Below are 16,634 nucleotides of genomic sequence, written 5' to 3' on the forward strand. Positions count from 1 at the left end.
TGTTATTTCCTTAAAAATGAGCCATCTTGTTTATGTAGGCCTATGTGTCTGGGTCGGGCTCTGAGTCACCGTGTCATCTGTCTGATTAAACCAATGTGTTAATAAAAACAGAATGATGAAATATGAGTAAAAGAAGAAAACAGCAATTAAGGGAATTTGGGGTATGCGTAGGCCTATGTATGTTTTATATTTATTAATTATTTAGTATTCATTTCTATGTGTATTTTTTCCTGCACTTGCATAATAGCCTATTTATTAATTGATGAGCACTTATGCTGCTATTAATCAGTGAAATTGGAATGTAATTTACAATAAACACAACTTCAAATAAACACTCCCTTTAATGTAGGCTAATTATGACCGCCGCTAGCGTAGCTAGCGAAAGCGGTCATAGGGATTGTCAAAGTTTTTTTTTTTTTTTTTCGTCATCTACTGAATTTTTCGTCAACGATACCAGGGACACCGAAACACCGGGGAACATGAAATTTGGTGGGCATGTAGCCCCACTAGACTTTTACGGAAAAATTTCGTTTGGTCCCCGGGGGCCACTCCCCCCCCCCCCGCGCTGGGCCCCCCCAAACCCAAAAAATGCAGTTTTTCCTAAATAACTACCTGAACCGTGGCACCGAGGATGAAGAAATTTGCATGGTATGTTGCTCTTAAGAGCCCACATCAACCTAGCCCATAATCGATTGTCAAAGTTATTTTATTTTTTTTCGTCATCTACTGAATTTTTTCGTCAACGATACCAGGGACACCGAAACACCGGGGAACATGAAATTTGGTGGGCATGTAGCCCCACTAGACTTTTACGGAAAAAATTCGTTTGGTCCCCGGGGGCCACTCCCCCCCCGCACTGGGCCCCCCCAAACCCAAAAAATGCAGTTTTTCCTAAATAACTACCTGAACCGTGGCACCGAGGATGAAGAAATTTTTATGGTATGTTGGTCTTAAGGGCCCACATCAACCTAGCCCATAATCACTCATTTGTGATTTGCGCCCCTCCCATAAAAAATGAAAATGCAATATTATTCTGCTTTAATCGCCCCTATCTTCAGTTGAGATGTTCAGAACTGCACCATATTTCATGTGTATGATTAACTTGACATCCTCTGGGGGTATGCTAAGTTTCGTAGAATTTCATCCATGGGGGGGGTATAAAATAAATTCATTTATGTGCACATTTAGTGACTGTACACTCATCGGTCTGTAGATGGTGGTGTTGAGCGAAGGGTTGCTGGTTTAGGATGATACTGTCACTAAGGTTGCCAACTGTCCCGAATTAGGCGGGACGTCCCGTATTTTGGGCCTAATTTATTTGTCCCATGCGTGACCTCCCGTGTCCCGTTTTTTGACAAGCTGATAAACCACTGACTGATACAACAGCAACAGCAGCAGTGCTGACCACGACACATGAGAATGATCACCGACACCTGTCATCATTCAGTCACAGCTTTTTTTAATCACTGTTTTGAGACAAATCATTGTTTGATTTGCGAACATCCTCTGCCGTCTGGTCGCTTCCGCTTCAAGCCGGACTCGTCTCGCGCTAACGGTAATTTCCTTTCACTGTCCACGTTTTGATTTCGGCTAATCAATTTTGGCGAATGCAAACAACGTGATTATTGTTCATGAGTCTAACATCCAGCCACGCAAGAAAACATGTAATCTACTTGAGGGAATAATATGCTCAAAAAACATTTCTGATTATTATTAATGTTTTAAAGCTTTTAGAAAGTACATAGAAAGCTTTTGTAACATTATCTTAACTGTCACTTTTGATTAATGTAATGCATCCTTGCTGAATAAAAGTAGGCAATTACTTTCTTTATTTTTTCCCCAAAAAATAATCTTACTAACCCCAAACTTTTGAACAGTAAGCCTAGTGTATAATGTTAAAAAAGCTTTCTATTTTAGATAAATGCTGTTATTTTGAACTATGGTTTGTTTGTAATGTGACTTTTTTCATATATGACATTAAAATTATTTTTAGAATTAAATACATAAATAGGTTAAGCAATACAAATGTGTTTATGTCTGATAACCTTTTAAACACAAACTTAACTGCAGACACTGAAATGACGTACACTGTGTGATACAGTACAAATATTTTGAGTGTCCCTCATTTTCCTATAAATAACCACGATTGTCCCGCATTTTCCTTTTCTGAAGTTGGCAACCCTAACTGTCACACACACACATGCAGGAATACAAACAAACGCAAGCATGCACACACACTGACATCCACACGCACAGACACACACCCATACACACACATACAAATCATGCACAGACACACACGCGCACACACATGTACGCACGCATACATACACGCACAGACACACACACACACAGACACACACATACACAAACACACACACATACACACACACACAGACAGACATGCACATACTACTACTTTTTTTAGGTATATACATAAACACGCAATACAGCCAAATTGCTCCACGTCATTTATTTTTGTGGAAAGCCAGTGCAGGCCTGAGCGGCGGTCATATTTTGTACCGCCATGCGGTACATCTAGTTCTTTAAGATATCCAAGACATCCCTAAATGCACACACACACACAAGCCCCTTTCACACAGAGATTCCGGAAAATACACGGATAATGTGTCCCAGGATTTTGTCCCGGGATCATTGGATTTTGCGGAATCTGTGACACATCCCATAAAGATCCTGTAAAGACACGTGATGTCAGGATGTGCACACACACACACACAGACACAGCGCTTTAGAAATAAAGTTGGCTTTCTAACTTGGACTGTATGCATATCAGTGTGTGTGTGTGTGTGTATGTTATATATGTGATATGTTTCACAGCAGCTTCACAATAGTAACAAATTCTGCTGTAAAGTAGTTCTAACAAGCCAATAAGTGTCAATATTCAGCTTAAGTCAGTTTAGTATTGATTCAATTCAGTTCCATAACTGTGTAAAATTCATCAGTTGTGTATACATACTGTATATACAGTGTGTTTGTGCACATACATGTGGCTGATCAGGCCCAGGTGTGAGTCCCCATCATTTTGGGGTCCAACTGGGGTCTTTACGCCTGATCCAAAGCCACTGACTGCAGCATTCTCCAGTATTTGCTGTTTCTTTGATTGTCTGGTCTGGTGCAAGACTTGGCCGTGGATTCCCCGCTCTTTCAGAAGCCTGATGGTCGATGTTGCCTCAAAAGCTCCTGCAGCCAAACTCTACCAGATGGACCAATACTTTCCATCCCTTTTGCTCAGCATCCGCTGCCATCTCCACATATGGATACCTCTTCCTCTCATTTGCCTCCTCAGTAGCATCCTCCCAGGCTCAATGGAGCCTGACACTGTCAAATGTAGGCTGGTGTGGGCAAACAAATGATATATTTTGGTATTGTGGTCCAGCAGCACCATGTATATGTCAAGTCAGTGAAATATAGGGTGCTGGACCACAATAACAGGTCTGGTCTTTGGCTAGTACTGACAATTTCGGGCAGGACTTTTAGTTGTTTTCCGACACATTTTACAGTGTCAGGCTCCTTCGAGAGGTACAGCCCTGATCGATAAAGGAAGCCTTCCATGTACCAAATATCTAATCAGCCAATCACATGGCAGCAACTGCATGTAGACATGTTCAAGACAATCTGCTGTTCAAACTGAGCATCAGAATCGAGAAGAAAGGTGATCTGAAAAAGAGAAAATATCTAGTGAGGAGCAGTCCGGTGGGCAAAAATGCCTTGATGCCAGAGGTCAGAGAAGAATGGCCAGACTGGTTTGAGCTGATAGAAAGGCAGCAGTAACTCAAATAACCACTTGTTACAATCGAGCAGCAGAAGATCACACCGGTGCCACTCCTGTCAGCTAAGAACGATTCACACTGGCTCACCAAAATTGGACAGTAGAAGATTCGAAAAACATTGCCTGGTCTGATAAGTCTCGATTTCTACAGCTACATTTAGGTGGTAGGACCAGAATTTGGCATAAACAACATGAAAGCATGGATCCATCCTGCCTTGAATCAATGGTTCAGGCTGCTGGTGGTGTAAGGGTGTCTGGGATATTTTCTTGACACACTTTGTGCCCCTTAGTACCAATTGAGCATCGTCAACACAGCCTACCTGAGTATTGTTGCGGACCATGTCCATCCCTTTATGACCACAGTGTACCCATCTTCTGATACTTCCAGCAGGATAACGCACCATGTCACACAGCTCAAATCATCTCAAACTGGTTTCTTGAACATGACAATGAGTTGGCCTCCACAGTCACCAGATCTCAATCCAATAGAGCACCTTTGTGCTGTGATCAATATGGACCAAAATCTCTGATGAGGTTTTCCAGCACCTTGTTGAATCTATTCCACAAAGAATTAAAGCAAAAGGGGGTCCAAATGCTATGGTTTAGTAACCAAGCTATGCATAATTTTTGACTAATCTGGTTTTTAATGGAAGACAGGGATCTATATAGCTGTTATAATCTATGGTTGAGGAAAAGGATTTTTGGTAACCATTTGAAAGAAAAAAGACGGCACTTTGTCAGGCTTCATGCAGTTATTATTGATATCACCACAAATATTCAAACCATATAGCACATCACAGCTGAACTTGCTAACATTTTTGTACAAAGAGTAAAAATGCTTAACTATGCTTAAGACCCCCCAAAAAGAAAGAAAATCAGTTTTCTGTACAGACAAATAATTTTTATCAGCATCTAAAAGATAGGTATTTCATTTTAAGAATATCCGTCCAAGCATGAATTCATTACAAAATTTCACTAAACTGTCATTCTTTAAATTAAAAAAGAAAAGTTTTTCTGTACCCACAAGAACGTTAGGCTACAGAACGCTACCTAAATGGTAGGCATACAGCAACTCCATCTGGGAAAAAAGAAACTGAAAAGAAAATACAGAAATAACACAGCAACTTTAGTAATCATTGGGTTCTACGATCAGTGATCAGATTAACGATCACAGCCCACTAAAAATCAATCAATAATTTTTTTTTAATACTTCATCAGAACCACAGGAACCTTTGAATACTTGAATATTTTCACAACACATCCTGGCTGATCTGCTACAATGACAGTCACTCGTGTTTTTTTTGCTGCGCTCCCTCACGAATTTCAACAGATTCTTGTAACCATGCTCAGCTTTGGATCTCAAGGCCACTAGGTGGAGTCAGTGGCTTTAATGGAGGCTCATAGAGAGCTGGGAGAATTTAAGGGTTCTCCACTGCATCTCTCCAGCCCTTTTAAAAGATCAACATGTTTTATGTCCATGAGTGTATCCCAGAGGGAGCAGGTGAGTCCATGGATGGGCAGCGCTGGTTACAGGATGGCACAGAAGAACTTCTTCTCCCTGAAGGGGTTCTCGGACGCAGGCACAGGGGACAGCAGAGGATCCTCTTTAGCATGGGCTTCGCAGTACGATGTCAAATCTGCTGCTGCTTTGGAGACCTAATGTTGATGCATGTAAACACATACAGTCACCAAACAATTCTCACTGTGTTTTCACTCCTAATCAAGTTAATGTGTTTATTTGGATTCATATTCTTCTCACCTTTATCCTGTCAATATTGGCCTCCATCTTGAGCTGCTCCACCAGTTTGCGAGCCTGAGCAATGCTAGCAGTGTTGTTGGTGGCCATGAGGCTTCCGGTTCAGGCCTGTTGCACTGACACAGATGGAAGAACAAATTCAGTAAATTTGACAAGACAAATATGGATGAAAGAGTGTGTCTGTGCATTAACTGTCACTAATTCGATATGTGCAAAATAGTTGCTGTGTGCTTTAATGCAGGGGTTTTCAAACTGGGGTCCAAGGGGCTGTGAAAAATGTCAAATAAATAAATAAATCAGATTAAAAAATGACTGAAGTTGACATTATTGCTGTTTCATTCCACTTTCAATACACTGGTCAGAAATTAATTATTGACCAATTATTTTATTTTATTGACAGATACCAAAAGAGGTGTGTAAACTTATTTTCCAGATAATATTTTATTGCTTTCAACATTGATAATAGTAAGAAATGCTTCTTAAGCACCAAATCAGCATATTAGAAATATTTCTGAAATATATAAAAAAGATAGTTTAAAATATACTTTTTAAAAATAAAAACATTATTAAAACCTTACTTAATCCAAACTTTTGAGCAGTAGTCTATTCTTTTTTTTTCTCTGTTCTTAGAAGGTGGTCCCTTGTAAGGGCATCACTGTGTTTGGTGGTTAATGCCATTAAAAAAAACAGAAATCCTTGCTCTAGAGTATAATGACAGTGATAGATCATTGTTTGGGCTGGTTAGATGTGGTTTGCTGGTAAACCAGCATGGTCTTTTCTTAGGAACCTGGTTCACCAAAAATCACTGATTCTGTACCTCACTTCCTTCCAAACTGTCTGCCCACTATTTAGACTCCAAACAAACTCCATATTCATTCAAAGTCTCTCAGAGAGGGCCACAACACAGTTAATGGCTAAAAAGCTATATAAATATTTTTGCTTGTTTGATTTCCTCACAGTTTTACAGTCATCAATAATGAATTTAATTTAAATTAAATATATGTATATATAGAGGTACAGGATAGAAAATAGTAGCTTAGTATAAAAATGATAGAAGTCAATATAGTCCCCACAACGATAGAAAAAGCAAACGCATGTGAGTGCTTCTTACATATTTATGTAGCTCTGCCATATGGGTATTGATAGCACACTGTGACACACCTGTCATGACTGTGAGCTCAAAGGCCTGTGGTGTTTTGGAGTTTTTAATCTCACTTGGCCCTCCTGCGGTGAGGTTAAACACAAAGGCCTGCTGCTGAGAGCAGACAGCAGGGGGCGCTAGACTATCAGCTGTCACACTGACCTCATTCTAGGTAATGAGCCCAACCCAGCTCACTGAAAGAGAGCAGAAACTTCCTATCCCTGACCAACGTCTAGCATTATTTACTCCTCACTCACAAGACCCACCTTCCCTTGAGTGTTTATAATGTGAATCTAATTAAATATACAATTGAAAATGAGAGGAAACTCCAACTTGGCCTGAAGAAAACAAGTTCATCATGGCCTATTAACTTTCCACTTGTAAACCAATTAAGCTCGCAAATGTAGTCAGTATCTTGACATCCAAATGTTCATTGACAATGTCCTCACTCTTATAACATTATCTACAATTATATTTCCTGATATTATTACATTATGATTCAACAGTTAATGCATTACTTTGTATGCCACTGAAAAAAGCCTTATCAGATAAAGAAGGGAATAAGTAACTATAAATACAGTTATGCTTAGTAAAAGGCAAAGGATTTTGCATTTATTCCACAAAATAATGAGAATCCAGGCTCCAATTTTCTGAGAGGAGCAGCATCTTCATCCTCAGCTCCTGGTAATCTGTTGTAAAGACTGTTTCATTAAACCTAGTGACCATCCCATGCCTCTTTGCAATGGACCTCAGTTGCTAGGCAACTGAGATACAGAGCGATCCGACAGCAATGAAACGTTCCACTCCTAAAATCAAGGATGGAGCTCAGCTCACCAAAGGCAACTTTAGATTGGGGAACCCATACATCTTAAGAGTTCAGAGAGGGGACAGCTTCAGCACACTGCCTACCTCTGTAAATCAGGCCTAAAGAGACATTTACAGCCAGACAAGGAACATCAACACAAATCCAGGGTGGAGTCTGTGTTTAAAAGCCATTTTAGATTGCAGTCCCTATTCGTCTTCCGGGAGCTCAAAACTTTACCTTATAGGGGGTCAGAGAGAGTAGGGGATTAAAACTCAGGAGGCAAAAGGAGAATGTCAGTGATAGGAAAGAGAACAGCGCCAGACAGTAACTTGAAGAGTGTGTAGCCTGCTGATATACAGTCTGTGCGGTATGTGATGAACTAGAGGCTCAGAGATGTGCTGGAGACATCTATCGCCAGTTAACCCATTACTTTGCACCTAATACAGCATGCGCATGACATCACCGTTTTCACAAATTCACATTTTTGTAGCTTACAAGGAGACAATAACGGTATCGTTTTTTTTTTTTTTTTTTACTTGCACTTTGAAACCCGTTTTCAAAAGTTTGCGTTTTTAGGCCTCCAAACATTGGTGTGTAAATGGACGGCCAAAACTGAAAAAAAAAATGAAAAAAAAACGCATTACAACAGTGTCGTGTAAACAGCCCCTATACTATAATAGTCGTCAGGAAAAAATAAGATTTTCTGTTAAATTAATAAAATGTCTAAAGTCAGAAATCATGGGATTATTTTAGCAGTCCTAGTTTTTAACTGGAAAAAAATATATCTGCATATCATTTTGTGGGGGTAAAATACAATTCTCCATAAAATACTATATTCTCTATAAAACTCCATAAAAATTAAATAGACTGTTTATTTTCATATACTATATTAATTTAGTATATAAAAATATAAAAGTACAATATGAATGTCACATGTATGTTGGTTTCATTGTGTTTTGGTTTGGTTTACTTGTAGTTCCTGTTTCCTTTGTTCTCATTTTCCTGCCACTAGTTAGTTTCCATGGTTTCTTATCAGGTGACCCTCTTCTGTTGGTTAGCTTTCCTAGTGTATTTAAGCCCTTGGTTTTCCTCAATTCCTTGTCTAGTGTTAACATTGTGTTATAGGGTGTAGTGCTTTGTTTCACTCTGTGTTTAATCATCTTCCTGCGGGCTCTCTTGGATTGCTGCAGCTTAACTGTGACAATGAAAGGCAATTATCAGAATCAGAAAGAAATTTCAATTATATAATTACATCAAGTCAACTTTTGATTGGTAAAAACATGTTTAAATTTTGTTCACATACAGTAGTATAAATAGCCTTTCTACTTTAAGAAGAGCCCCTCACAAGGGGATCATTATATTTGGGTCCTTGGCATTGAAAATGTAGTATATTTAGTGGACCGATCACAGCTTTGCAATAGCCAGTTTTCAAAAAAATGCACATAAATATCTCTATTGATTTGTTCATCAGAAGACTGTTAGGGGTCTATAAATCGGCATGTATATATTTGAAGAGGTACAGGGGGTGCTCATTTAATTTGTATCCCCAGAGACTTGGCCATATGTGTGCCATTTACCCAAGCCGCATTTCTACAGGAAGGCCAGCAGGGAAATGGAAGTGCCACTGCAGGGAGCATTTGAGAAGTCTGTTATAATGTAACACAACAATTATAATCAAGGTGTAATATCGAGTCTCCCTGGGCTGAAAAAAAGGTTCTTCCTAACAGAACATCCTAGAACAGAGCAAAAGTGTGAAAATGGATGCCTTCGGCCTAACTACAAAAAACACAGCGCTATGAAATTTGAAAAATGGCGTGAACATTTATAAACCCAAAACATTTACCAGCGCATGTGTCTAATAGCAAGTATCACCCTCTTACACTAGTAGACTATCACATATGTTTTAGCACTGCAGTGGGTGATATACAGTATGCATATCTGTTCTCTTTTTACATATTTTCTTTCTGGTTCTCACCTTATTTTTGACTCTTTTCTCCTTCTGCCCGTTTTTTGTATATCTTCAAAAGTGAGTTCACCTCCTGTGGTGTGTCTTCAGCCTCTGTTGAGAAAGGAAGCCATGCAGTTAGAGTCCATATGTTCTATATCCCGGTTGCAGCTCAAGGCCTTTTGCAAGTGTTTGTGTGCATGTGTACAGTGTGTGCATGTGCTGGTTGAAGGGTTTAGAATGTCACACCTTTCCCAGACTGTTTGCAGTTACAGTCGAGACCTGACTGAAGTTTATCTTACGTGCCTATACAAAAGCCCAGCCTGCACAATCGAAACAAAAACACCACGACTGACTTAAGCGTGATGATAACACATTCAGTTGATCGATATGATTCTTTTTGTAAAACTATAGCAGGGTTAAGCAGAACTTTTAAGAGTACAGATTGCTGTATTCACATCCCACCTTCTCTCTTTCTCTTCCTCTGTCTGTCTCTGTCAGTGTGATAAATGTGCCAATTACTCTGCTGGAGAAGCTCTGCAGCAGCAGGGAATTCCACTATTGTGAATCATTTCCACTCAGAATGTTCCAGCAACAATTAATCTCTCCACGTCTCTTCGGTCTTAGTGGACACAGCACCACCAAATCATTTAAACAACATTAGGGTGCACCGCAAGTTGGTAGAAAATGAGTCACTCTATTGCTTCAATACTTTGTTTTTGAACAGAATTAACACACTCGCAACTCGTAGTTTCACTGAAGGTAACATGACTGTGATAACGCAGGAATGAGGAACAGTAGCCTCACACTTTAATATAAAACCCCGGTCACATGTCCACCTACGCACATGGTCAAAGCTATCAGCTCGCTGCTTGTTTAATGGCATACTTACATTTTTACTAGATGCTTTGGCTGTCTCTTGACAACATTCAAAGAAATAATAATTATCTTAATAAATTATTGTATGGAAATAATTGATGAATGTATGAAGTTGGTCTCTCTAATGCTTAATGGTGATGAATATGGTTCTTTTCTTCTGTATTTTGACGTACATTCGAGTAAAATGGATTATTGGGGGGAAAAAAATGCAGGGTGGGGACTTGGTATAATTCATTGGGTGTTAATTGAATGGAGGCAGTTCTGAATGTGAGGCTTGCAGTCAATTGTAAGAAAGGGGTCTTGGCCAGGCAGAGAGACCATCTTTAACCAATAAAAAAACATCTTAAAAATATACCAGAAAGCATCTTAGGCTGGATTAAGAAGTTGTCAAATGTTTATAACTGACACAGGGCTTGTCTAACTCTACCACCAACAATACAGTCAATGTGAATTGTGTTCACACCCAATTTTACTTCTGTAATGTGGAACACATTTCCATGTGAAACAGGACATTCAGCAAGCACAAATGTAGAACAGCATTAAATTTTGAAAAGTCAGCTTACATACATAGGCTACTTGAATGAATGCAAGTTTTTTTTAACACCCAGCTATTTATCTATTGGTTAACATTATCCGCTGCATGGCCTAAATCTTTTTTTTTATTTTATGAAAGGTTATGAACACAAACTATTTTTTCTAAATACAGAGAACATATTAATAAAGTAAACAGGGTCAATTTTGACTTTAACATTACACCAAACTTTAGCATTACTCGTTGGAAAAACGCAACTCTGGCAACATTTCATTGCTTTTGCACGCTTCAATTATCTTCTTCTTGCACAGTTAATGGCGCTAAAGTATGTTCAGTTTTCTCTGAAAGAGATGAACATGAATCTGTCAACATTTTATTACGTTGGTTGTTGTATGTATCGTGTCATTTCGGAAATTAAATGTCCGGTGAGCTCCACTAAACGGTTAATGCTATCTATAGTGTAAAACAAATGCAAATGTGAGATAAAAATGCATTGGTTGAAGCAACAATCTTGCTTCTACAAGTCTTTGTGAGCTCTTTTAACGTTCCTCGTTCACGCAGTAGCAGTTTCGCATCGCAAGTAGCCTACAATGCTGTACCAGGTGAGCAAAATTACTACATCATAAAAGCCATATACATCAAAATGTATTAGCTTACAAATCATGCACTATGGTAAAGGTGTCACAACATAGTATTGTGCAAGAATCCGTGCAAAAATAACACTTTATTAATCGATAATCTGCTCCTGTAATCACCATTTGTTTGAAAAGGAATAATTAAGTTGGGGTTTCACTGCCACTAGTGTTCATTTCAGCTGGAAACTGCAGCGAATAGGTACACTTTTAGAGTTTTGCAGAAAAGAAGTTAGGGGCACATTTTTCCAATGATCCAAGGTTGTAACATTTTCTCGGCTGTCACGATCTGTGTGTTTAGTTTCATTTTCATGGACCTTTAGTTTGTATTCCTCAGTTACTTCTTGCCAGGCATTAGTTGTCATGGACATTCATTCAATCATCACACCTGTTTGTTATTTTGTCATCATCATCACTGTGTATTTAAGTTCCTCTTTATGCTCCATGCAGTTTCCGGTATTGCTGTGTTATGCATGCTGTCACGTTGCCTTTCTTCATGAGGATTACTTGAGTTTGTTTTATTCAATAAATCTTTTGTTTTATTGAACCTTTTGAACTATTCATCTTTATCATCTGGACCTAAACGTTACACTCTCCAGGCCTCAGTAGACACTGGCCAGTTTAATAATTTATACATTGAGCCCCAGATGCTAAAGAGAGAGCGTTTGTGTGTGTGAGAGAGTGAAAGAAAGAGCCAGATTTATAATGTTTTTTTCTGGTTTCACTCCAGGGGTCCCATAGTAGACACTGACCCTGCCACCAGGGGCCTCATTTATAAAACATGCGTACGCACAGATTTGAACCTAGTGTGCCAGTCATGAAATGCGTCTCTATAGCAGGCATTGTGTTTATCGTGCAAATTACGTGCATATGATACGCAGTTTTCGCGTGCATATGAAACGCACTTTATTGCGCGTAATACCCATTTACCCCACACCAATCCTACCCAAACACGTACCCTAATCCTACCCAAGGGGTTTACAGTGCGTATCATATGCACGTAAAAACTCATTTTCGCATATAAATTGCACGATAAACACAAAGTGTGATAGAGACGCATTAATGAGATCGGGTCGAGTGTGCGTACGCTAAGGGTATGTTTACATCATATGACAGCAATGTACTGAAAATGGAAAAGCTTTTCCTTTGCGTTATTCACGTAAAGACAACAACGTTATCAGATCCCCGTTCACACGAATCCGCAAAAACGATTAAAAACGCTGTATTATGCTGCCTGGCCAGTAGGCTATAGTTGGCGATGTCAATTTGTAAAAAAAAAAAAAAAAAAAAAAAAAGACGAAAAAAAAAAAAAACTACATTCCTATAGACTTTTTCTGTGTTTGTGGTTTACACGTTTTCAAAAACTGACAATTTAAAAAGTTTGTGTTTTCAGGCCCCCAAAACATCGTTGTCGTGTAAATGAATGGCCGAAACGCATAAAAAGTTTTACGGTGTCATGTAAATGGCCCCTAAAATCCATGCCAACATTCAGATTGATAAAAACGATCTTTGACATGGAAAAGTGCTTGCTCCCATGTAAATTTGACACAGCTTTTCAGCTTTAAATATGAAATGTCTGTGATTCTGTCTGAACTATACGTATTGCTCTATGGTTTGTTTCCTCTGGTGTCCGGGTCTGTTCTCATGCAAGATTCAGTCTTATAAGATATATATCTTATATAAGACTAGTAGCCTCCCCTCATGTGTTATGAGTTAGGAAAGCTAGGCAATTCTCCATGAACTTACACTCATTCAATATTCAAATATGTCTTCTGACTTTCTTTCTTTCATTGTGAGTTCATAAAACACTATAAATCTAAACTGAAACTTAAATACAGGATGAGATCGTTCAGGATTATCAAGACTTGTGGTTTTTAATGAAACAGGAGCTTGTGTGTGTTTACAGTGGGTTAAAATTACTTCCTGCAGAATCTGCCACTTAGCCAAGAACAACACCCAAGGTTCCCGGAGAGTTAACACTATTCCAAACATCCGGGGTTGCATTCTCTACTTTCAACTCAATTTCAAGTCATGTTTTTAAAATGTACTCGCATACACAGTGTCTTAGTGTCCCCTTATCCATAAATACAAGGCTTTTTCCTCACTCTGAGTTTTCAATTTCACAGAAGATATAAAAGTAGCCATAATGTAATGTATTATACATAACTTTATTTTCCAAACACTTTTATAGTTTTATAAACACTTTTAAGTTATGACTCTCTCTCTATAAATATACATACAGATGAATTATTTACATATATCTATGTACCAATATAACCAACTAATAATTACATAGATATATGTAAATCATTCGTTTTGTGTAATGTATGAACATTGTTTACTTATAGTCTTGAATTGATCATATTTGCACAATAAACAATTGTTTTCCAATAAATGTTTGTGTTTGAATGACAAGCGTTCTTGGATATTATAGTTAATAAAATGAATAACATTTTCAGAAATTATAGCAAATTATAAACCTAATAAAAAAAATTGTAAAGAAAACTGTTATATGAATATTTATTTATGTTTGTGGACACACACACCCATCGGACAATTATCTTATTAAGTACTGGATATCTTCATGATAAAGGTTCAACATTACATAAGATGCTGTGGAATCCTGATTGCCTAATAAATAAAAATAAATAAATAAAATAAAATAAAATAAAAAGCCTACCAAAGCATGAAGTATGACACATAAATTCAAAATGTATCTGTGTTCGAGTTTTACAATGAGTTGGTTTCCTTTGTTCCTTTTTCCACTTCTAGTTAGTTAGTCTCCTAGGTTACTCATTGTTTGATTATCGTTTGCACCAGATGTTCATTTAGTTGATTGGTTTGCTCAGTGTATTTAAGATCGGTGATTCCTTCTGTTCATTGTCAGTTATTGTCACGTGTTAACTTGGTTGTTCTGTTCCTGAGTTCTTTTGTTAAAACTAAAATTGCTGCATTTAGATCCTTTTCTCCTCATCATTTCAACGATTCTATGACACCAACAAAGTACTATTAAAGCATTCAGATTAGAAACACTAATTTCTGTGATTATAAGCTCTTATAAGAATAATTCCATGCATTGAACACTGTTTAATGTATGTGAGCTATATAGTGCTAACCAGAGTTCAGCCTGTCATACCGTTGAGCGGAACGTTCCGCAAGAAAGAGCACTGTTCTAGAGTCATCATCAAAATTCTCTGGGGACTCCTGGGGGATTCCTCTCAAATATTCAACCCCTTTCTCCTTCTGCCATTTCTCCATCTCTCTCTCTCTCTCTCTCTCTCTTTTCTCTCTTCAGCATCTTCTCCCACCCCTCCCCCATGCTCTCCTCCACTTTCATCCCCCCATCTCCGGCAGCATTTACCCCAAACAGATGCTCAATGCTCCTCATACATACACCTGACCAAAAAAGGCATTTCTGCTCTACATTGCAGTGCGTAAAATTACTAAACCCTGATCCGTACAAACAAACACATCCTCTTGTAAATCACAAGCAAACATATTCGTCCCCAGAGCAATTTAAGACTGATTTATACTGACACACATGCAACGGCTGAGGACAAGCCGTGCGTCCATGCAAGACTAGTCAGATAGAACAAACACACCCATCTACACAGTGGAAAAAACACTACACATTTGACAATAATCCAGTGCAGGAGTACACAAAAAAACTCACACATAAATGATAAAAGAGTATTTTTTTCTAAATAAAAAAAAACATGAAATGAAAATGATTTCATTCAGACAGCTTGCCCCACTGACACATTCACGCCTGTCTATCTGCACACAAATCTGTCTGTGCTTACATGAAAAAGATTTTCTACTCACCTCCTTCAGTGTGTGTAGAATCTTAAATAACACAAGAGCAGTATGTAACAGTAGCACACATACACTCCTTGTTCTGACACTCTGGCACCCACACTCACACACACACACACACACACACACGCTGCTACACTGCCCCAGCTGACAGCCTTCCTCTCGCTCCGCCCATCAACTAGTGGAATCGCTCAGGAAGCCAGCTGAAAGCCACTTCCTCTTGCTCCCAAACCCTCACAAAGACATTGTTTAAAACGAAAAACAAGATTATTTACCTGCTGCCACCCCAGTCAGACCATAGTGCTGTGATTCTAGTGTGTTGGTGCTGATGCACACCAGTGTGTTATTTCTGCTCCCTGCTCTTTGGCTCCTGTGCATGCATGTGCAGCTCCGCACAGAGGTTCTTGCACCGAGCTGACAAGGAGCACAGATAAATATCCACAACTGCCCCTCCCCCAAAGCATGTGTATGTGTGTCTAAAAGAAAGAGAGCGAGAAAACCTCCCTTTCAGAGTCATTGTGCACACACACACACACACACACACACACACACACACACACACACACACACACACACACACACACACACAGCCTGAGCTCCTGTAATCAAAAGCTTAATCTTCAGTCTCATATTATAGCGACAGAAGATTAAAAAAAGGAATTGCAACTGGCAACTCTTCAATAAACACACATACACACAGTTACAGGGCAGGCTGAGGTGACGATGTGTTACAGGATTGCAGATGTGTGTGTGTAACTTTTGCTATTCTATATTTGGAAATGTAATAGTCTGGTGTGTCTCTTGAGACCACTGAGTCTAGGTTTGTCACTTTGGGATCCCCATGCATACGTGTACTGCAAGCTGAGCATTGCTGGTCACCAGCATATGTTGTGTTTTGGATGCTAGTCTTTGGCATTGGGAGGCTGCTGTGCTGTTGTTTCCACCAGGCCTAGCTTGCCTAACTAGCTTGAGCAGCTTGAAGCAGCCAAAGTCCATGCTGGTTAAACATACTATTCACTGGTGTCCTCCAGCTAGAATAGCATCAAATCAGTATTTTCCAGGATAAACCAGCATGGTGGTCTTTTCTATGGGAGCGCATTTTAGCAATTACAAAACAAAAATGTAGTTGCAACTTTATGTCACATATTTATTTCTCGTAAATGCGAGTTTATATATTGCAGTGGGTCTATATCTCACAATGTTTTGGACTCAAAATTGCGTTTTTTTTACTCTATAGGGGATAAACAGGCTTTCATACTTTTCAGAAGGGTACAATACCGTTCAATGGTTTGAAATCTGTATTTTTCAATGTTTTTGAAAGAAGTAGCCTATCTTATG

The 16,634-nt window shown here is 38.9% G+C and overlaps 1 protein-coding gene across 2 annotated transcripts; it reads right to left on the minus strand.

Moving 5' to 3' along the window:
- Positions 1 to 4,523: 4,523 nt before the first annotated feature.
- gng2 (guanine nucleotide binding protein (G protein), gamma 2) lies at positions 4,524 to 16,000 on the minus strand. Of its 2 annotated transcripts, none has more exons than XM_084093168.1 (4): positions 15,572 to 16,000; positions 9,468 to 9,551; positions 5,550 to 5,662; positions 4,524 to 5,446 (listed from the first exon to the last, which is right to left on the minus strand). In XM_084093168.1, exons 3-4 carry the CDS (start codon positions 5,634 to 5,636, stop codon positions 5,318 to 5,320), a joined length of 216 nt encoding a protein of 71 aa, XP_083949294.1. In that variant the 5' UTR covers positions 5,637 to 5,662; positions 9,468 to 9,551; positions 15,572 to 16,000; the 3' UTR covers positions 4,524 to 5,317. The 2 variants fall into 2 exon arrangements, with proteins under 2 accessions (XP_083949294.1, XP_083949293.1); XM_084093167.1 differs by having other exon boundaries at positions 15,306 to 15,937.
- Positions 16,001 to 16,634: the final 634 nt, after the last annotated feature.

Source organism: Abramis brama, assembly GCF_963993115.1.
Source record: "Abramis brama genome assembly, chromosome: 19".
In the NCBI taxonomy this organism is placed as follows: Eukaryota; Metazoa; Chordata; class Actinopteri; order Cypriniformes; family Leuciscidae; genus Abramis; species Abramis brama.

Coding starts and splice junctions, on each gene's coding strand:
- gng2 (XM_084093168.1), bottom strand. CDS start 5,636: ATGGCCACCAACAACACTGCTAGCATTGCTCAGGCTCGCAAACTGGTG. Junction 5,447..5,549: donor CCAATATTGACAGGATAAAG/GTGAGAAGAATA, acceptor CATCAACATTAG/GTCTCCAAAGCAGCAGCAGA.